Source organism: Panthera leo, chromosome D3 (genome assembly GCF_018350215.1).
Source record: "Panthera leo isolate Ple1 chromosome D3, P.leo_Ple1_pat1.1, whole genome shotgun sequence".
Classification (NCBI taxonomy): domain Eukaryota; kingdom Metazoa; phylum Chordata; class Mammalia; order Carnivora; family Felidae; genus Panthera; species Panthera leo.
In genome coordinates this window covers 5,958,918-5,981,150 of record NC_056690.1, presented here as the reverse complement: position 1 = coordinate 5,981,150, position 22,233 = coordinate 5,958,918, and the positions used below count along the sequence as shown (strand labels likewise).

The following is a 22,233-nucleotide window of genomic DNA, read 5'->3' as shown; positions in this document are numbered from 1 at the left end:
CGGTTCCCATGCACCTGACAACCGCCGGGATGGGTGACGGGCTACTATGTGGTACTCGTGGGAAAGGTTTAGCCTTAGCTGTCACTTCGCTGGCTTGCTGGCCTCACTCAGTTGGGTCTCTTAGCCATCATATGTTTTGTTTTGTTTTGTTTTTTCTAATTTGATTTATTACCATAGGTCAATTTCAGTGTCTCCACGGCACCACAGTTTCTGATGCCTCTGATCAATCCACAATTGCAGGATGGTGGGGTGGAGGGATGGGGATAAACCCAGGCCTCAAGAAAGCATGAGTACGAATTTTGCGTCTTTTTCCGCTTTGCAATGAAAGCACAGGGCCTACTCTGAAGCAGACTTCAGTCAGTGCTGCTCTGTGGGCAACAGGCTCACGTTTTTCTCTGGAGACTGTGCTGACAGTGCTTGGTGTCTTAAAATTTATAGAAAATTTCATAAGAGGATTCCTAGACCAGTGTCCGGGTCTTTCAGAAATATCTTTGAAGATGTCCGTTTCATTCCATCCAGGATGTGGTGCTGATGAGGGCCCTTCGAGACATGAACCTGCCCAAGTTTGTATTTGAGGACATCCCTCTTTTCCTCGGTTTGATTTCCGATCTGTTTCCTGGACTGGACTGCCCGCGTGTTCGCTACCCCGATTTTAATGACGCCGTAGAACAGGTGCAGCAGGAGAACGGCTACATTGTCTTACCTGTCCAGGTGAGGCAGCGTGAAATGACTTCACGGGCTTCTTCTGGGTCCTTTGCATTGTTTTTGTTTGTTTTTCATTAAAATAGAAATAATATAACATTTACTGTCTTAACCATCTTTCCCTGCCTTTTTTTTTTTTTTTTTTTTTTTTTATTGTGGTAAGGTACACATACCATAAAAATTTCCGTCTTACCCAGTTTTAGTCCAGGGTAGTAGTGTTAAGTATATTCATATCGTGAAACAGATCTTCAGAACTTTGCCATTGTGCGAAACTGAGACTCGGTCCCCGTTAACCAGCGACTCCCCCCTCCCCTCCGCTTCCCCAGCCCCTGGCACCTACCTGGCACCCAGCCTTCTGCTTCTATGAATCTGACTCCTTTGGGGACTTCATGTAAGTGGCATCCTGAGGTATTTGTCCTTTTGTGACTGGCTTCTTTCACTTTGCACGTTTTCACGGCTCATCTGTGTAATAGCATGTGTTGGAATCACCTTCCTTTTTAAGGCAGAATAGTTTCCCACTGTATGTACGTATCACCCACCCATTGTTTTTGGCATAATATGATAACTGAAGTATTTGCTTTGGGGTCCAACCATTATTAAATTAAATGTTACCGATAAGATTTTGATCATCTCAAGTCTGTAAGGTTGTATATGTCATCATTAAGCCATGAACTGCCAGAGTGTTCTGCTGAGGGTCTAAATGCCTAAAGCTTCAGGACCAGGGTGGCCGCCTCTGGTCGGGCTATCTCGGGGCATCAGGCTACCCAGAGGCCTCGGGCTGGGGCAGCAGGTACTGGCCACAGATGAGAGAGCTCTTGGCACCTTTCCTGGCGCTGAGGTTTTCCTCTGGATGTGGTTGTTTACAACAACGTGTTTTCTGGCGGGAATGGAAAATGGTGTAGCGGCTATTAGAAAAACAGCCCGGCAGTTCCCCAAGAAGTTGCACACAGACTTAACCATATGACCTGTGTATCTCCCCAAGAGAAATGACATGTGTCCACACAACTTGTACACAAATGTTTGTAGCAGCATTATCTGTAAGAGGGGAAAAATGAAAACGTGCAAATGTCCACCCATAGATGAATAAGCAAAATGTGATCTATCCGTGCAATGGGATTTTACTCAGCCACGAAGGAGAATCAAGTCCTGACCCACCATATAATGTGCATAAACCCTGAAAACGTGCTGAAAGTAGCCAGACGCAAAGGCCCACATATACCATGTGATTCCATTTATGTCATTCCATCTATTTATGGAGAGGGGGCAGATCCATGGGAACACACAGCACATGAACAGCTCCCGCAGCTGGGGGCAGGGCTTAGAAGGGTTGACTACGGGTGCAGAGTTTTGGGGGTGGGGGAACGTGTGATGAAAACCCTCTAAGACTGAATGTCGTGATTGTGCCCATACTAAAGCCCACCGAATCGCACACTTGAGGTGGGTGAATCGCATGGTAAGGGAATTATAGCTCAATAAAGCTGTCTTAAAAAAAGCTGTGTTACCCTAGCTACCAATGTTTGCCCCACAGGTGGATAAAGTGGTTCAGATGTTCGAGACCATGTTGACCCGCCACACGACCATGGTGGTGGGGCCCACGGGAGGGGGCAAGTCCGTGGTCATTAACACCCTGTGTCAGGCCCAGACCAAGTGAGTATGACCCCGAGGAGGGGGCCTCGTTGCCCGGTCGTGGTGGTATTACCTAGTTACACTTTGCCTTCTCGATTCCTGGGAGGTTAGGTTTGTCTTAAAAGTCTGCCTTTTTTTTAAATCATGAAAGTAAAAAGTTCATTTGTGTTTGAAACTACATACAGCTACCACGGGGAAGACATTTTCAAGCCAGGGTGTAATCCAGTCAGAAAGGAATGTGAAACATTTTTAATACCTTAGCTTCATGGCCACCGATTATTTTCATGACCCAGTCAGCTTCAGAATCGCATGCAATACAGAGTGAAACATACAGTCCTGAAAACTGAAACCTGAACACATCAGTGTCCTAAACACCACTTTAGACTCGAAGTGTCTCGATTTGTTTCATTGCTGAGTTAGTCCACCTATTTTTATTTATTTTTGTTTTTATTTTTTTAAGAGAGAGAGTGAGCTTTTTTTTTTTTTTTTTTTTTTTAATGTTTATTTATTTTTGAGAGAGACAGAGACAGAATGCAAGTGGGTTAGGGGCAGAGAGAGAGGGAGACACAGAATCCGAAGCGGGCTCCAGGCTCTGAGCGGTCAGCACAGAGCCCGACGTTGGGCTCGAACCCACGAACCGTGAGATCATGACCTGAGCCGAAGTCAGACGCTTAACTGACTGAGCCACTCAGGCGCCCCTAGTTCACCTATTTTAGAAGGCAAAACAGTGACCCTTGTGTGCATCACCCTGTGACCGGGATCATCTGTGAGGGAAGTATTTCACAAACAACCTTATAAAGATATTTCGAAAATTAACTGGTTAAGTTGTATTTTCTTGGTGTTCGGGTTGCTCCTTCAAAGTAAGGCAGGACGCTCACCATTATGCAACCCTTGTTATGGTATCAGAGTGGCCAAAAACAGAGTGTCCCCTCCCCAGATGAGTTAACCGTTGCCAGCCCAGTGGGAGCTAGGAAAGGGATCTCACACTCCTGATACAGAACATTCTAAAGACCTGGAGTGAGTTGTCGTGCCCATCCTTGTACTGAAAACAGGTTTTCTCACCTCTCGCTCTCCTCCTAAGTAATAACTAGGTCCCAGAAAGACTTTGCTGCATGCGAATATTCCAGCAAAAATCTAAATCAAGACTTACGATCTTTGTGATGTGAACATTTTTAGATAGTCTATATAAGATCAGTGAGTGAGTGACTGCCGTTTTTTCTTAATTCTTCTTATGTTTCTTATGAGAAAGCCACTGGACAGTGGCTCCCTGGTTTCAAGTGGGTTGTGCCATAGCCCTCCTGCCTTTTGTTCTTTAATTAATTCATTGTTAGGTAGTTGATAGAACTGTCACATATGTGTATTTGCACGCCACCATTATTTTTAGGTAGTTAATTATGAACTGTTTGTGCGAGGTGTGGTTTTCTGTAGACGAATTCATCCCATCGTGTTGCAGGAATTTGCAGGCATTATGGTGGCAGATGCCCCATCCACATGACGTACAAAGTCAGCAGCACAGAGCAGACATCCCGTAGATACGAGAGATTGAGCGTTAGTGGTCCAAGGGTGTGTTACGTAGTCCTGGACGACTGTTGTCTCCTGTACACGTATTATGAAATCTTTACGTAAATCGTCACAGGCACGACTACGTAACTTAGCTTCTCATTGCCCTGAACAGGCAAGGCTCTGCCTTCAGTTCAGACCTCGCTTGTGCTGGGGCCATATTTTTGGTGAAACATGGTTCCCTTGCATTAAAATTTTTTTTTTTAAGTTTACTTATTTGAGAGACAGAGTGTGAGTGGGGGAGGGGCAGAGAGAGAGGGAGACAGAATGTGAAGCAGGCTCCAGGCTCCGAGCTGTCGGCACAGAAGCTGATGCAGGGCTCGAACCCACGGATCGTGAGACCATGACCTGAGCCAAAGTCGGACGCTTAACTGACTGAGCCACGCAGGCGACCCTGTTCCCTTGCATTTAGTGTAAGCCATTGACGGTAATGGAGAAGCCCAGGGGAGAGTTTGTGTGGGTTGCATTTGAAATTTTGGACTGGATCCCAAACATCTACCCCCCACCTAGGCAGCCCAGACTGTTTTCCTAATGTGTAGTCCACCTGGACCACAGCTGCAGCCTCTCTCCTTGGGTTTAGGCTCGGGCTGATGACGAAGTTGTACATCCTAAACCCCAAAGCCGTGAGTGTCGTAGAGCTCTATGGCATCCTGGACCCCACCACCCGAGACTGGACAGACGGGGTGCTGTCGAACATCTTCCGGGAGATCAACAGGCCGACGGATAAGAAGGAGCGAAAGTGAGTACCTTTGTAAATGGGAGAGAGCCTGGGTTAGCCTCATATTAATTATCTGAATGTTATAGGTAAGGAAAAAAAAAAGACAACGTATAGTATTGTAGTTTCATGCATGGACGCCCACAGACTTAGAGTCAGATGTCGAAGGCCCTGCTCACAAAGTGCCAGATGCCATGTCAGTTCTCTGTGTGTTATCTCCGTCTCCTCGACTGCTAGGATACTCTGCTTTCTATAAGGATACTTGTCCTTGGCTAAGGGCCCACCTGGGTAATCCAAGATGCTGTCATCTTGAGATCCTTGATGCCTGCAAAAATCTTTTCTTCCCCCCAAATAAGGTCACAGTCACAGGTTCTGGATGGACGTATCTTTTGGGAGCCAAAAGTACATTCAATCCATCATACACGGATAGGGTATATGAAATACTTTCCTTTGCTCTTAACCTTACCGTAAGGAAAGTTGGTGTCAAAACCAGTGACCAATAGCAATTGATATTCTCAGTTTTAAGAAAAGACTGAGACTCTGATCCTATCCGTCTCCACACACAGCTGCTGCTCAGCTCCAGCAGATTGTTCCCAGGCAGGAGCGCAGGTCTGTGTTTTCAGCCTTCCGGGTTGCAAGAGAAGCAAGAAATTCAGATTTTTGTGTGAAGTTGTATTATTCTTCAATGTCAGTGACTGACTCACACAGATATTATGGTTTGTTTGTTTTTTTCCTTTTGATTTTATGGGTCAAACCTCTGGACCCAGTTGGGTGCTCTGTGTCAGGTCCTGGCTACAGAACCCTGGGAAAAAGACATTCGTCATGAATGGGAAAGGGACACCAAGTTTCATGAGAAAGCCTGGCTTACTTTTCTTGGGTTGCTATAGGTATATTTTATTTGATGGTGATGTGGATGCTCTGTGGGTGGAAAACATGAATTCTGTGATGGACGACAACAGGCTGTTGACGTTGGCCAATGGTGAGCGCATTCGGCTTCAAGCGCACTGTGCTCTGCTCTTTGAGGCAAGTAGTGATGAAAAATAATTTTTAATATGTCTTGCAGTTAAGAATTTAAATGTTTATTAAATTGGTAATAAATATAGATGACCAAAGAAAATCCAAACAGTGCAAGAAGAGTTTTTATGATGAGGACAACTCAATACTTCCCTTACTCTTCTTACTCCTCTTTACCGTATCCCGGAGGTAACTGCTTTTCATTCTTGGGTTGTTTCTGCTGATCATTATCCTGTTGTCTGTACAGGACACACTTAGCATGCTGTTTCTTCCCGTATCAAGTTTACACAGTATCTACACTATGACTGCTATGAAAGTGAGAGTTCATCTCTCACAACGCTAGCTCACTCCCCTCCTCAGAATACTAAACTAAACTGATTGCTACATCAGTTAAATCAGTAAAAAGTATTTACATTATTATGAATATGGAAATATTTACTGTAGAGCCAACTAGTATACTGCTATTATGTTTACTTTCTTTTTGAGCCTTTTTTTTTTTTGGTCTTAGTTTGTAGTTGCCTTCTTTTTTTCTCTCACACTATTTGCCTTTAATTTTCTTTTCATTTGTTTTTGCAAACTTTCTATCATAGCCTCTGAACCTGTTTCATAGCTGTGGCCCTGAGACTTGTTTTCACTTCAGCTTAATGTTAAAGTTGTTCCTAAGTTGGCCTGCAAAATTCACCAATGCATGCGTATTTCCTTACCTTATTGGCTGACTGAACGGTGTCTTTTTTTTTTTTTTTCTCATGAAGAGATAGGTGTGTTAATATTGCTGGTTTAGATGGGTATGTGTTAAGTTTTATACTACCCAATCTCAACTATGTTTTAAAAAATGAAGAAAAAAAAATACTGAAAGGAAAACAGTCCAAAACAATGTTTATTTCTTGGTGTTGGTATTTTGGGTAACTTATTTTCTTCTCTATAGTTTTCTATTTTTGTCAGATATTCTACAGCATATTAATTTTCATATTAATTTATAGTAAAAGAAAAGTTAAAAAGGTGCTACATCAGAAATGTATAACCTTCCCATGATAAACCTAAGTGTTCAGTTGGAAGCCTCATGAAAGCTATGTTAATCTGGGCATGACTCGGGTTTTATTCAGTTGTGAAAACTTTGCCCAAAGCAAAGGCCTTTAAACATGCCGTTCAGCTGTTCATAGCTTTAGACGTGACTGATTTCCTTTATTTCTCTAGGTTGGAGATTTACAGTATGCCTCTCCTGCAACTGTGTCTCGATGTGGAATGGTTTATGTGGATCCTAAAAACTTGAAATATCAACCGTACTGGAAAAGATGGGTTAATCAAATACAAAACAAGGTGAAAATTATTTCTAAAATGAACTTAAAAGTTATTAGTATTCGTGCCTAGCTGAATAAACATAATCCAGGGGGATGTTTGTAGTTAAAGCCATGACCTTGACCTGCCTGTGATCTTAAGCACAGTGTCAGAGCATCAATAAATTGGATGAAAACCTGGAAGACACACTTACTAGATTTCCAGATAATTCCATAGCTGGTGGGATAGGTAATCTTTTTTTTTTTTTTTTTTCATTTCTTAAACTTATTTATTTATTTTGAGAGGGAGGGAGGGTGGGAGGGAGGGAAGAGACAAGCTGGGGAGGGGCAGAGAGAAAGGTGGACAGAGGACCTGAAGCAGGCTCTATGCGGATAGCACAGAGCCTGATGCGAGGCTCAAACTCACAAACTGTGAGATCATGACCTGAAGTCGGACGCTTAACCAACTGAGCCACCTAAGCGCCCCAGGGCTACATGATGATTCCAGTAGTCCAGATCAAGGGTTGACATTTTTTTTTCCTGTAAAAGGATTGAGAGTAATATTTTAAACTTTGCGGGCCGGCTGGTTTCTTTTGCAACTACTCAACTATACCATCGTGGTATGAAAGCAGCTAAAGTACACGAATGGTCATGTCTATGTACCAATAAAATTTTATTTACACAAAGAAGTGGCAGGCCAGGTTTGGCTTGTGGGTTGTAGTTGGCAACTCCTGCTGCAGCCGAGCCTAGCTGTTGACAGACTTCTCTCTAGAGGGGCCCAGCTTTTGCTGAATTGGACGAATGCAATGTGAAGGACCTAGCTTGTCATGTAATTGAGTTCTGACGGTTTTAGTTGACCTCAAACGATGTCATGTGTCACATGGCTGCTGAAATGTGTACTGTAACAAAAGGCTTCATTGAAAAGTATAGAGATAGGTGTGACAGTCATGTGAAGGTAGTTGCTTGACCACACACCCAGGACACCATGACTGCGTTCTCAAAGCGACGCAGGTGGTTTGGGTGTATCACTGGAAGGACTGCTAGGCTGATGGTGAATTGGAAACCAGGACATAATTATCCCAGAGAAGAGAAGACCGAGGGAAGCATGATAGGACCTTTGGAGGCACCGTCGTAAGGGAGAGAGAGTTGTGTCAGGGCCCGTGCGACCCTTGGTGGTCCTCAGCGCCTTGATAGGGAGAGGGGCTTCCACTGCTTTGCCCTCTTTGCAAGTTGACTGTGGCTGCACCACTTGAACTTGAAGATAATCAGCCCCATTTCTGTCAAATGGGACCTGTTATCCTCCCTCCCTCCCTCCCTCCCAGGTGGCGGGGTAGATGCTATGGCAGTGAGATGAAGCGCTTTGCAATGAAAGTGTACCGTGAAGGACAAATCTCTCCACAAACGGAAGGCGCTGTTATCGGGGTTTACTCTCCTGCCAAATCTACCCTTCATCAGAAGACCTTTCTCATCCCTCTTTGGCCAAGATCAGCTTTCCACTAACTTCCTCTTAAATAAAGGAGCCCTCGAAAATGCGTTGCAATTCTGCTCTTTTATAGGCAGAGCAAAGCAATTTAGAGAGTCTCTTTGAGAAGTATGTGCCCTATCTCATCGATGTGATTGTGGAAGGGACAGTGGATGGAAGACGAGGCGAGAAGCTGAAGACCGTCGTTCCGCAGACAGACCTAAATATGGTGAGAAAATATCCCTGTTAGCAAAGAGAGAAGCTTCCCTAAAGGTGGACCCACAGGCCAAGGGAAGCAGAGATGCCAGAGGGGTAAACTGTAACGTCACAGGTTGCTTTCTTTGGCGACCCCGTGCAGGACAAGGTGCCAGGCTCCATCTGACGGAACCGATAGGGTGGGTCATAGGTTCCCACCGCGCTGGGACCTGGGATCCCGAGGTTTATGACCAGAACTGACCCTGGGGTGGGGGAGTGGAATGAATGGGCTGATCCGGGATTTGCCTGGGCACCAGGTAACCCAGTTAACCAAGATGTTGGATGCACTACTCGAAGGAGAAATAGAGGAACCAGACCTTCTGGAGTGCTATTTCTTAGAGGCTCTGTACTGTTCTCTGGGAGCCGCTCTGCTCGAGGATGGAAGGATTAAATTTGACGAGTGCATTAAACGCCTTGCTTCTTTGCCTTCTGTTGATACGGAAGGGGAATGGGCCAGCCCCGGGGAGATGCCAGGTAAGATCTGGGCGTAGCCTGTTTTCCTACTCACAGCGCTTTGCGGGGAGGGTTTTGGAGGAAGTGACCTTGCTTCTCCATACGTATGCCCGTACGGGTTTTCCAGCTCGCTGGCTTCTGTAGACACACGTGCAATGGTCAGACCCCCCCCGGGGTACCCTCAGAAGTTCCAGCGTGTGAACTGCTAGAGCAGAAGCCGCACTGGCTTGTCTTGTTGAGTCTCAACTCCTCCCCACCCCAGCACTCCCACCCTCGCACCCTGAGTTTAGTTAGGCGCTCGCTTCCTTTGCTGTTTAAGTTTTTAGAAATTTTCACACTTTGCATGACTTTGAGTTTCTTCTCCTTTGAATTTCTCTACCTGTTTTTTTAAGACCACCTCTAATTTTCATCTGCTGTATTCCTGAGTATTTTCACAGGAGGTGATCAAGGGTGGATCCGTAGGTCATTCTTAGGAGATCTTCGTGTTAAGGTTTTTAGCTTGCGTGTGAAGAAGGTGCATCCTCCAAGAACGACGTGTGATGAACATGCCCTTTTCAGGAACTCTGTGTAACGCTAGGATCCATCTTTGTCTAGTTCTTTAAAAAAATTTTTTTTTAGTGTTCATTTATTTTTGAGAGAGAGAGAGACAGAAGACAGACTGTGAGTGGGGGAGGGGCAGAGAGAGAGAGGGGGACACAGAAACCGAAGCAGCCTCCAGGCTCTGAGCTTTCAGCAGAGACCAACACGGGGCTTGAACCCACCAACCGGGAGATCATGACCTGAGCCAAAGTTGGACGCTCAACCAACTGAGCCACCCCGACATCTCAACTTTGTCTAGTTCTCAATGATATTTGAACACGACTTGGCCGGTCACCATCTTTCTAAGCTGTATCCTATCATCATTACCCGGGGCGTTCTTTGTAAACAGCAAAGTAAAGCGGTCCCCGGGCTTCCTAATGGGGAGCACTGTGCTCTCCACCGTCCTGCTCAGGTGCCGGCTTCCTTGCCGGGCTCCTCTTGAGCTGTCTCTTCAGTTTCCCTCCTACCAACTCCCTCCCAGCTGCTCTTGGACCTGCTCAGGGGAAACCTTCTACGCCCTTCTAGAGACGTCTCTCCACCTCTTTCCTGTGAAAGCCACGAGTCCTCGAAAGGTTGGCTTCGAGCTCTGTCTTCTCATCCCACTTGCTTCTCAGCCAACAGCCGCCCGCCCCCCCTTTCAAATCCCGGCTCCCCTGGAAGTGCTTCCGGTGAGCGTGTCCGCTCCCGTCTCCACCGGAGCCCACGGGCCTTGGCGTCCTCGCCGTCCCGACCTTGCCTGGCGTCCGACGTGGCTGACCACTTCCTGCCCTCTTGAGACGTCCCTCCTCTTCCCTGCCGGCCGCTCGTCCGTCTCCTTCCTCGCCTCGGGGTTTGGTCTTCCAGCCTCCTTTCGTGCTGCGAGTCCTCACGGAGCGCTGGCCGCGCGCTCACAGCTTCGGCCTGCCAGTCTCCTTCCCTCCTGAGCCTTCTCCTCGTTCCCTAGCTCTGTCCCGAAATCTGTCTGTGGGTTGTCTGTCATTCATCCGTCTACTCGTGTATCTGTTGTCTATTTACCTTCCATCCATCTACCTATCATCTATATCATCTACCCACCTCTTATCTATCATCTGTCTGTCCGCCTTGCACACGGCGACCCTGACACTTTCTTCCCCCCACCCCAACCTGTCATTTCAGCCTGTCGATCTCCACCCCCACATCTCTTGGGAGCTCTCCTGTCAGCTCTGCCCTGGGTAAGGTGGGAGCCTCACGGACAGATCTCCCAGTCTCCACTCACCTCCTCCAGATCCATTTTCCACTACAGTCGTACTGATCTCTGCAGAGGCAGACCCGATCACGGGTCCCCCTGGAGACTAATGTCACACGCCCAGGACCGACGGGGTGGAGAACAAGCCCCTGAAATGGCCCGCCAGGCTCTTCACGCAACAGCCCCGCAGCCCTTGTAGCGTTGGCTCATCTGCCCACCGTGTGCACTCCTCACTTGCTCCTTTCTGGTCCTCCGGCCACCCCGCCGTGCTCTCTTCTCCCTGACAGCCTCCCAGTGGCCCCCAGTTCTCTTGGCTCGGGACTCATGCTTCAGGTCTCAGACTGGATGGCATCTCCTTTGGGACGGCTTCCTCCCCGTGCTGGCTGCAAAATTTGGTATTGCTGGGGCCTCCGGGTGGCAGTCTCTCTGGGAGCAGGTGCACGAGGAACCTTTCTTAGAGCTGGTTTGCGTAGCACCCCTGATGTTCAGGTACAGAGGAGTGTGGGCTGCCCCGTGGCACCTGGTGCTTCTCCGACCTCTTCCCTGCCCCTCCTGGTCAGACGTCCTCCCGGGCGCCCGCCGCACCTGCGCTTGCCCTGTCGCGGAACGTAGCGCTCCGCGTTGACATTGCCTGTTGACTTGCCTCCATTCCGCCCCCCACCCGGCCGCCAACAACTGTAAGCCTAGGTTCCAGGGTTGTCCGCCACCGAACTCTCTCGTCCCCAGGGAGGGGGCTCAGCGTGTACCTGCCCAGTGGACGGGAGTGTAAGTTCGAAGTACTCGGTTAAGTTGCCGTCCAGGGGGCGGGTAGCATCAGTTCGTCTTATGCATGTCCCGGAGCTGACTCTGTATTTCCGTGCCTATGACTGAAGCGAAATGGACCATTATGTACCACAGGTCACCTCCCAACCATGTATGACTTTCATTTCGATTCTGCACAGAAGAAATGGATACCGTGGAATAAATTAGTTCCTGAATACGTTCACGTCCGCGAGAGGAAATTTATCGACATCCTGGGTGAGTGAGAACCAAGCACCTGTTCTCAGTGTATGGCTCTTGTCCTGTGAGGAAGCGAAAAAGAGCCGGGGGCCTCCGTGGCCCCCTGAGTCCCACCCAGAGCGTTGGTTCGGAGAAACTGAAAAGATTGAGCCGTGGGCCTCACCAAGAGGGTGGCGTTTCTGATTCTGTTTATTTGCGGCTGGCTCTGAGCGTCTTCAGACGTCTGTGGTTCTCAGCTGTCACCTGACAGGTGGGGTGGGGATAGGACAGTCCGCTCTGCCCCCCCCCCCCCCAGTCTCCATGGGCCCCCTGCAGCCTGGAGAGCTGGCCGGCTGTGTGAAGGAATGAAGGAAGAAAGCGAGAGGAATGAGCAGGGCAGCGTGTCGTGAAAAGGGCTGTCTCGCGAGGTCGTCCACCACGGACGTTTAATGGGTTGTGCCGTATTTTTAACGCACCCCTCTGGCTATTTAGAGAACGTAGTGGCAGGATGACTTCCCAAAACAAACGTCTGGGTTTGGTTCCGATGGAATGAGACATACCCATTTCCCCAGGAACCGGTCAGGACTAAAAACAACCCGTGCAGGGGCAAGCCAGACCTGGTCTCGTGGTTTCGTTCTGTCTTTGGAGGAAGTTGTTGGTCAGGAAACCAAACCCTGCAGATATGTGACTGATGTAAGCCATGGAGAAACTGAGTTTTTAACATCCCGAGTATACATCGGAGTCGGACGTGAAGAACGGTTTGGGGCTTCTGAATCTGGACCGTAGCAGTGACCGCACAGCTGTAGAAATGTACCAAATGCACCAAAACACACCCTTAAAATGGGTGAATTTTATGGTGTTTAAGCGATGCCTCCATAGAGCTGTTAAAAATAACGATTGGGGCAGTGAGATTCCAGACGGTACCCGTATACTCATTTTCAAGGTCACGTCTTGGGGTTTGGCTGACGCTTTTTATGGGACGTTCCAGGTTGCCTCATGCTCCCCTTTGACGTTTCTGTGATGCCCCCCTCCTATCGTGTTCCCCAGTTCATACCGTGGATACAACGCGCACCACCTGGATGCTGGAACAGATGGTCAAGATCAAGCAGCCGGTTCTTCTGGTTGGTGAATCTGGCACCTCTAAGACAGCCACTACCCAGAACTTCCTCAAAAATCTGAACGTGGACATGAACGTAAGTCGTGGTTGGTATCCTGCTGGGTAACAAATCACCCCCGCGCGTAGCAGCCCAGGGCAACAGACGCTCACTGTCGCACCATTTCTGCGCGTCAGGGATCTGGGCATGGCTTAGCTGGGCGGTTCTCGCTCACGCTCTGTCCTGAGACCGCTGTCCAGCCGTTGGCCGGGGCTGGAGGGCCCTCTTCCAAGATGGTGGGCCTCAGTTCCCCACCATGCGGACCTCTCCGAGGGCTGCCGAGTGACCTCTTGATATCGCAGCCCGCTCCTGCCAGAGTGCACGTCCACGACGGAGCAAATCGGATGCCATGCTGCTTTTGGTGACCTAGGAAGTCACCTTCCCTCACTTCGGCCATGGTCTGTGGGTGACACAGAGACCACCGTGAATCACCTTCACACTGTGGGGGGGGCTACGCGGGTGAATGAGTACCTGGAGGGTGAGGGTGGACGGGGGTCATCTTGGAGGCCGGCCGTCTCTTTATCCATCACCTTGCTGTGGTTTTGAAAACCTCAAGGTTTTCCTTTCTTTCCTCCAGGCCTGTGTTAAATGTGGGAGGGTCCGACACGTGGGGGACACTGAGCTAGCTGGGTGCCACAGGGACAGACAAGAGCGAACTTGCAGTCAGTTCTGGAGGGACTCACAGTTGGGTGGGGGGGAGACAAATTCGGAAATGAACCCTGTGAAACATGACACTGCAGAACGTGCCAGGGTCCTAAGACATTAGGAAGGGGGGTGCCAGGGGCGCCTGGGGGCTCAGTCAGTTAAGCCTCCAGCTCTTGATTTCAGCTTAGGTTCTGAGGTCACGGTTCATGGGTTCGAGCCCCTCCTTGGGATCTGCGCTCACAGTGTGGAGCCTGCTTGGGATTTTCTCTCTGTCTCTGTCCCTCCCTTGCTCACACTCTCACGCTCTCTCTCTCTCAAAATAAATACACTTAAAAAAAATAAAGAGGGGCGCCTGGGTGGCTCAGTCGATTGAGCTTCCGACTTTGACTCAGGTCAAGATCTCACGGTTCGTGAGTTCGAGCCCCGCGTCGGGCTCTGTGCTGACAGCTCGGAGCCTGGAGCCTGTTTCAGATTCTGTGTTTCCTCCTCTCTCTGTCTCTCCCCTGCTCATGCTCTGTCTCTCTCTGTCTCTTAATAATAAATAAATGTTTAAAAAAAAAAAAACAATTGGGGCGCCTGGGTGGCTCGGTTGGTTAAGTGTCCGACTTCGGCTCGGGTCATGATCTCACGGTCTGTGAGTTTGAGCCCCGCGTCGGGCTCTGTGCTGACAGCTCGGAGCCTGGAGCCTGTTTCGGATTCTGTGTCTCCCTCTCTCTCTGACCCTCCCCTGCTCGCACTCTGTCTCCCTCTGTCTCAAAAATAAATAAACACTAAAAAAAAAAAAAAAAAAAAAAAAAAAAAGGAAGGAGGCTGTCAATTCTCCTTTCTATACTCAGAGTTGCCTTACATGGGCCACCTGCTCATCATTTCAACTGTCCTGGCTTCAAACAATTTTTATTTAATGGCTTTTTGTTTTTTTTTTTAATAACCAAGGCAAGATTCTGTCTCCTCCAAGAAGCTGCCTGTGCTTTTCAGGATATCCAGCTGATACATACTTGTCCCAAATCCACTCACTGACTCAGTTCTCTGTTTTTGTTAATATCTGCTCATCATTTAATTTTCCAATTCCTGTCTTGGCCTCCTGGAACCTCAGAGGGGAGAAGAGTTTCCTGCGACTCTTCTTCTGACTTCTTTCTTACTTAGGCTTGTTCCCCGGGCCCTGTGACCCTCTAGGCCAGGGAGTGGTCAGCCAGGCTTCGCGATGGGCATCACATGAAGGATGTGGGCAAGACAGGGCCGGACTGCCCTCGGATGGTCGAGCCCAGTCACAGGTGCACGGAAACGGGGTTTATTCAGCTTGAAGGATGTCATTGTGGAGGGCACGGAGGGGATGTTTATAGCCAGAGGGACCTAAGAGTTTGTGGGGTCAGGCAAACAGCATCCACATTCAGAACGCCCCCCCACGACGCCCCTCCGTCGGGACTCAGCAGCTGGTGCTCATCGGGCGGGCAGTCACATCGGTGCACATTCGTTATGAGGAGACGCACGTTGACCTTCGTTGCATGTGGCTCCCGTGCACCTGTCGGCACCTCTGAGGACAGTGCCGTCTGCAGCAGTGGTTCTCAAAGTGTGGTCCCTAGGCCAGCAGCATTGCCTGAAAACTCGCATACACGATCCTAGACCTTTTGAATCAGAAACTCTGAGGATGGGGCCCTTTGAGCTGTTTGGCACAGGCCCTCCAGGTGATTTGGGTGCATAATTAAGAGCGAGAACCACTGACCCACGAACCCTCACCAAGTGCTCTAAGAAGAAGCACAGTGAGGGGTCCTGTGTGTGCCCCGTGCATGGGGGAGGCTGTCCACACAGGGGCCCGGGGCCTCCCTCACCTTTCTCTCAGCAATTAATTCCAAAGGTGCTCTCTCTGGCCTATTTATTAAGACATAGCAGGCATGATAGTAACTTCTGGTTGAATATTACTTTGTCATATGGAAAACGCCTTCGGGGATTTCATCTCCTGTGATAAAATCACCCTATGAAGTAGTCCAAGCAGATGCTATTAAAACTGTCTTACAGATGAGAAAAACGAGGTTCTAAAAGGTTGAACCTCTTTGGGGCGCTTGGGTGGCTCGGTCGGTCGGGCGTCCATCTGACTTTGGCTCAGGTCATGATCTCGTAGTTTGTAGGTTCAAACCCCACTTCGGGCTCTGTGCACTCAGCTCAGAGCCTGGAACCTGCTTCAGATTCTGTGTCTCCCTCTCTCTCTCTCTCTCTCTCTCTCTCTGCCCCTCCCCTGCTTGCCCTCTCTCTCTCAAAAATAAATAAGCATTTAAATAAATAAATATTAAAAAAATTGTTTAAAGGTTAAACCTCTTTTTGGAGGTCACTTAGCCAGACCGTGCAGAGCTAAGACCCCCTAGTTGACATTGTGCCAGAGGCCCGTGTGTGGTGACTGGTCATGCTTGGCCTCACACAACCTGCTGAAGGGGAAGAATGCTGTACCGGCACACGCTGGGTTATAGGAAAGTTCAGGTGCCGGTGAATTTGCAAAATAGACGGCAGCGCACGGCCCAGCATTTCCCGCTGGTACTGTGAAGAGATGACCGCCTTCTGGAACGATCTCTCTCTCTCTTCCAGATTGTGTTAATAGTCAACTTCTCCTCCCGCACCACATCTCTGGATATCCAAAGAAATTTGGAAGCAAATGTTGAGAAGCGAACCAAAGACACATACGGCCCGCCCATGGGAAAGCGCCTCCTGGTGTTCATGGACGACCTGAATATGCCAAAGGTGGTGTAAGGTTAAGGAGCAGGGGGCAGTGGGGCCGGGCCGCGTGCTGCGCTTGCGTCGCTGTGTGTGCGCGTGGAGTCCGTGAGTGTGCGAGCACGTGCCTTCGTTCTGCATGGTGCCCGCAGGGTGCCGGTTATGGGAGCCAGCTCTGGAGACAGTGTTACTGGAAAGTTCTACTGACACAGGGGGACTCTTCCTTACTGATTGCTTTCCCAGAGGAGTTAGGCAGCAGGCAGCCTCCAGGCTTTTTACAGCATGTATCTGAGTAGGTGGTTTCTCGATGAGCCAGAGCTTGGATGAGAGTGTCGTTCTCAGTCCCAGGTACATGGAAAGCATAAGGTCAGACACCTCCCAAGGATTCCTCTGGATTTACCAAGGAAGGGAAACTTTAGCATGCAAGAGTGTGTTTCTGGGGCCGGAGCCTGAGAGTTATGAAGTTTTCTTAGTACTAAAATTTAAATTTATGTAATTTCTGCAGAACCATTTTTTTTCCTCTGAAAATCTATCCTCTAGATGGACTGTGTGCAAAGCCAGGATTCATCCACCCATCCATCCATCTCTCCTTCCATCCATCTATCCATCCACCCACCCACCCAGTCTTCCTTCCTTCCTTCCTTCCTTCCTTCCTTCCTTCCTTCCTTCCTTCCATCCTTCCATTTGCCCATCCGTCTATCCATCCATCCACCCATCCATCCACCTACCTTTCTTCCACCCATCCACCCACCAACCCATCCACCAACCCACCCACCCATCTGTCTGTCCATCCATCTTCCTTCCATCCTTCCATCTGCCCATCCGTCCATCCATCCACCCACCCACTGACCCACCCATCCATCTGTTCATCCATCCATCTTCCTTCCATCCTTCCATCCACCAGTCCGTCCATCTATCCATCCATCCACCCACCCACCCACCCACTGACCCACCCATCCATCTGTCCGTCCATCTGTCCATCCATCCACCCACCCACTGACCCACCCATCCATCTGTCCATCCATCCACCCATTCATCCACCTTCCTTCCCTCCACCCATCCACCCATCCATGCACACACCCACATACCCTTTCATCCATCTGTGCATCCATCCAATTAACGTGTATTTATTGAGCGCCTCCTATGGGTCTGGTGCTGTGCAGTGATGAACAGAACATAAGTAGTCCCTGCCCTCATGGAGTTTACAGTTGAGTGAGGCAGACAGATAAAAAAAAATAATAATTACAAATGAATCTATAGTTGCAAACCTTGAGAAGCCCCATGAAACTAAAACCAGAGCGCTCTGAGAGAGTAAGAGGAGAGATGAGAATTAGTTCAGATGGTTAGCAGAGGCATCCCTGAGTTCTGCTTTACGATACTACTGTTATCTCCTTTCTTTAAAAACTAAATCAAGGTGGACGAATATGGCACACAGCAGCCGATTGCCTTGCTGAAACTGCTGTTGGAAAAAGGCTACCTGTATGACCGTGGGAAGGAGCTAAACTGCAAAAGCATTCGGGACCTTGGCTTTATTGCTGCGATGGGGAAAGCTGGAGGAGGCCGCAATGAAGTTGATCCGAGATTTATTTCGCTGTTCAGCGTCTTCAATGTACCATTTCCTTCAGAGGAGTCTTTGCATTTAATTTATTCCTCCATTCTGAAAGGCCATACCTCGGTAACTTGATTTTAATTAGCAGTCTAGGGGCGCCCGGGTGGCTCAGTTGGTTAAACGTCTGACTTCGGCTCAGGTCATGATCTCACGGTTCATGGGTTCGAGCCCCGTGTCGGGCTCTGTGCTGACAGCTCAGAGCCTGGAGCCTGCTTCGGATTCTGTGTCTCCCTCTCTCTCTCTGCCGCTTCCCTGCCATCACTCTGTCTCTTTCTCTAAAAAATAAACATTGAAAAAATTTAATTAGCAGTCTGAACTAGAGGGCCTTCTGTTGGGTAGAGTGTTTGCATGGCCCTCTTGGGCATTAGACACAGCAGACACAAGGCCCACGGTACTTTTAGGGGCACACAAAAATGTTTTCTTTCAAAACTGGAAGAAAAAATATCCAGTCTGGATTACATGCATCTTTATATCAGTGCGGTCATAAAAGATAAAGTAACATATTTTTATGGAGGAAGGGGCCCAGAAGGCAAAAGTGCCTTGGGTCCACGGAGGTCATGACGTGGCCCTGAGCTACATGTGTCACATTGAGCCGCAGCAGTGAATTAACTAGGGGACCAGGACCTGGAGTCAGGCCCCATGCTGCTCCTTGGGCAAGTTCGTTGAGCTCTCCTAGACCCAGTTCTCATCTGGAATGGGGATGACGACGGCAGCCACCTCACCGAGAATGCACGTAAAATGTGTGGCACGGCGTCTAGAACATAGCAGATGCTCATTAGATACTAGTTACCGCTCTCCTTATGTCGATTTAACTTGGCCATCCCACAAGTGGAACCCGTGCATTTAAATGATGACCTTCTGCTCCCGGCATTTCCCTCCTAAAGTGAGGTTTGCACACGGTCTTCAGGGGCAGGAAAGGTAAAGGTGTGGAGTGGCCAGGTGTGATCACCAGGGACTGTGAGCACCTGGTGTTCCGTGCCTTACCTTAAGCCATTCGCTTCCAAAACCGTGAGGTCTGCCCTGGTCCAGTCAGACTCCAGCGGAGGGCTGGTGTGGGCTTTGGTTTCACATCGTGTTGACTTGTCAGTTAATGAGAAAATCTAGGGAAACAGAGCAAATCAGATGGTGAGTTTCTCTGGCTTTTTCAGTTTTTTTCTTATCTCCTCTTTTTTTTTTAATTTTTTTTAACGTTTATTCATTTTTGAGACAGAGACAGAGCATGAATGGGGGAAGGTCAGAGAGAGTGAGACACAGAATCTGAAACAGGCTCCGGGCTGTCAGAGCCCAACGCGGGGCTCGAACTCATGAGACTCAGGACCACGAGATCGTGACCTGAGCCGAAGTCGGACGCCCAACCGACTGAGCCACCCAGGCGCCCCTCTTATCTCCTCTTTAAAAATTATGATAGGGGCGCCTGGGTGGCTCAGTCGGTTAAGCGTCTGACTTCAGCTCAGGTCACGATCTCGCAGTCTGTGAGTTTGAGCCCCGCGTCGGGCTCTGGGCTGATGGCTCGGAGCCTGGAGCCTGCTTCCGAGTCTGTGTCTCCCTATCTCTCTGCTCCTCCCCTGTTCATGCTCTGTCTCTCTCTGTCTCAAAAATAAATAAACGTTAAAAAAAATTAAAAAAAATTATGATAAAATTCACATAGTGTAGGATTCGTTGTTTTAACCACTTTAAAGTACGGTTTACTGGCATTGAGTACATTCACAATGTTGTGCCATCATCACCACCACCTTATTCCAGAATATTTTCATCACCCAAAAGTAGTCCCGCTATCCCATCCTTCAGCCCCTGGCAATTGTTGATATGCCTTCTGTCTCTCTGGATTTGCCTCTTTTGGACATTTCATATGAAGGGACTCGTACACCACGTGGTCTTTTGTGACTGGAGGCTTTCATCTGGCATCATGTTGTCAAGGTGCATCCGTGTGGTGGCACATATCAGTGCTTCACTCCTCGATGTGGCCAGATGATGTGCCACTCGTTGTATGGATAGACCACATTGGCTTATCCATTCATCCATCGATAGACACTTGGGGGGGGGTGTCTTTTCAATTTTTAGGTGTTTCATGAAAGCATCATGGCTGTGAGTGACAAGCTGACCTTCTGCACGTTGGCGCTTTACAAAACCATTGTGCAGGACCTGCCTCCCACACCATCCAAGTTCCATTACATCTTTAATCTTCGGGACCTCTCAAGAATTTTTAATGGTCTTCTCCTCACCGATCCGGGGCGGTGAGTTTGTCTTCTCTCCATACCCCATGTGGCCCATGGGTATGATGGTGGATTTTCTTTTAAGACAGAGGACTTGTCAATGAAATGGATGAGTCAATGCATCAATTAATCACCCAGTGTCTTTTTGTGTACGTTAAATGAAGAAAAGGGTTAAGGGCTTGGTTAAGGCCAGGTGACGTGTAAGCCCTTGACTTGAAGACCGGGGAGCCGTGAAAGACAGATGCGTAGACACGTGATGTTTAAGCCCTTGGTGGGAATGCTCTACTGACCGTGTGTTCTTTCTAAAGTTGCCTCTTGCTAATGCACCTGAATTGTTTGCAGGTGCTAGTTACATTTTGTGAAAGACCCACAAAACGTAGACGTAAGCACAAGGGACGGAAAGGATTAACTCTGGGTATAAAACTTTTCTCATTTAAGCTAGACTCCTGTCTTTACGTTAACGTGCGCTTTATGTAGGTCTGCAAGGTGTTCACATTGAGTCCACAAAAAATTGAAAAGTGAGTTAGTTGAGGACTTTCCACATACCCAAGCTTGTTCTCAGGTACCCTTGAGGAAGACCAGGAGAAGGCAGCTTCAGGGATTTAAGCAGGGGGGAGTAGGGGCTCTTTGCCAGCAACCAGAGAAAGTTCTCGAACTGGGGCCGGATGGAGCTGGTTCTTAAAATACGAAGCTGCCAGTGGCCTTGATGCTGATTTTAAATTCTTATATTCTAGCAAGTAGAAGCCGTGTCAGGTCCTCATTTTATGTCACTTACGTCATTTACGGATAACGTTCTTTTTCTCCTCTACGGGAGGATAGATTATAGATGATGATTTTATGGTCTTTACACTTGATTTGTTAACTTCCATTAAAATTTCATTAACGTGAGGCCAGGGGGGGAGAAAGGACTATAGAAATGTTGTCCTTTTCCACACCCTGTGTATCCATCTGAAAATGGTAGCATTTAGCCCCTCTCTCTCTAGATGGCTTCACGACTGATTTTGCTCCTTCCATCATGTAGGTTCCAGATGGTGACCCAGATGGTGAGAGTCTGGAGGAACGAGTGTCTGAGGATCTTCCACGACCGATTGATCAATGAAACAGACAAGCAGCTGGTCAGTACATCAAACTATACCAGCAAATTCAAAACTCTAACTACAAAATTCTTCTCTGGGTGAAGTAAACAAGTATACCCACCCCCGCCCAAGTATTTTTTTAAATATAGTTCACCAATTGGAGAAAAATACACTAACAACAGAAGTTGATGGATAGAGGAGGGTGGATTATGGAGTACCTTGCAACAGAGAAAGGAATCGAATGCAAAGTACTTCAGAGAATCTTAGCATATGTTCTTTTCCTGACAAGTTTTAGCACATACATGTTGTCGAGTTTGAGTCCTTAAGCGGTCTTCTGTCAAAAGGTACAAGACCACATAGGCAACCTGGTTATGGAACATTTTAACGATGATATGGAGGTGGTGATGAGGGATCCCATCCTGTTTGGAGACTTCCGGACGGCCCTGCAGGAAGAGGAAACACGCATTTATGAAGACATCCAGGATTACGAGGCAGCCAAGGCTTTGTTTCAGGTGTGGATGGGGCTTACCTTCTCCACAGGCCCACTTTTCCTGGGAGCGCTTCTCAGCGGAGCCCAGCACTGGGAAGAATGCCCATGCCTGTGTCTCGGGCTGCAGAATGAGAGCTTGTGTCTTATCCGGTGGTTGCCACGTCCAGTGGTGCGTGGGGATGACCTGAGGAATGTGTTAAATACACAGACCCCAGGGTTCACCCCTCTGGGTTTCCATTCGTCCAGCCCAGGGAGGGTCCCAGGGTTCCAATGCACAGCCAGGTTTGGGAACCACTCAGCTCTCTGCTACCCGTTTTCATTTTAATTCATGAACTGAGCCTTGTAATCACTGGCTCACTGCCGGCCGATTTGGCTCACTGCCGGCCGATCACAAACCAGCCCATAGAAGCCTTGATTGCCAATACCAGATTTAGTCCCATAAACCCAAACAATTTAATTATTTCAACCACTATAGATTATTGGGGGGGTGGAAAGAATCTCTCCTCCGTTCTTAATTTCTCCTG

At 48.5% G+C, this 22,233-nt stretch overlaps 1 protein-coding gene across 1 annotated transcript in view; it reads left to right on the top strand.

Moving 5' to 3' along the window:
- The window catches only part of DNAH10 (dynein axonemal heavy chain 10), a 151,903-nt gene that overhangs the window by 88,411 nt on the left and 41,259 nt on the right, over positions 1–22,233 (top strand). The window contains 14 exon segments of the mRNA XM_042909590.1: positions 520–711; positions 2,231–2,349; positions 4,469–4,627; positions 5,491–5,626; positions 6,812–6,934; positions 8,448–8,582; positions 8,866–9,082; positions 11,742–11,861; positions 12,870–13,015; positions 16,196–16,348; positions 17,736–17,996; positions 19,992–20,164; positions 21,165–21,258; positions 21,564–21,731. Coding sequence (XP_042765524.1) covers positions 520–711; positions 2,231–2,349; positions 4,469–4,627; positions 5,491–5,626; positions 6,812–6,934; positions 8,448–8,582; positions 8,866–9,082; positions 11,742–11,861; positions 12,870–13,015; positions 16,196–16,348; positions 17,736–17,996; positions 19,992–20,164; positions 21,165–21,258; positions 21,564–21,731 — 2,196 coding nt within the window.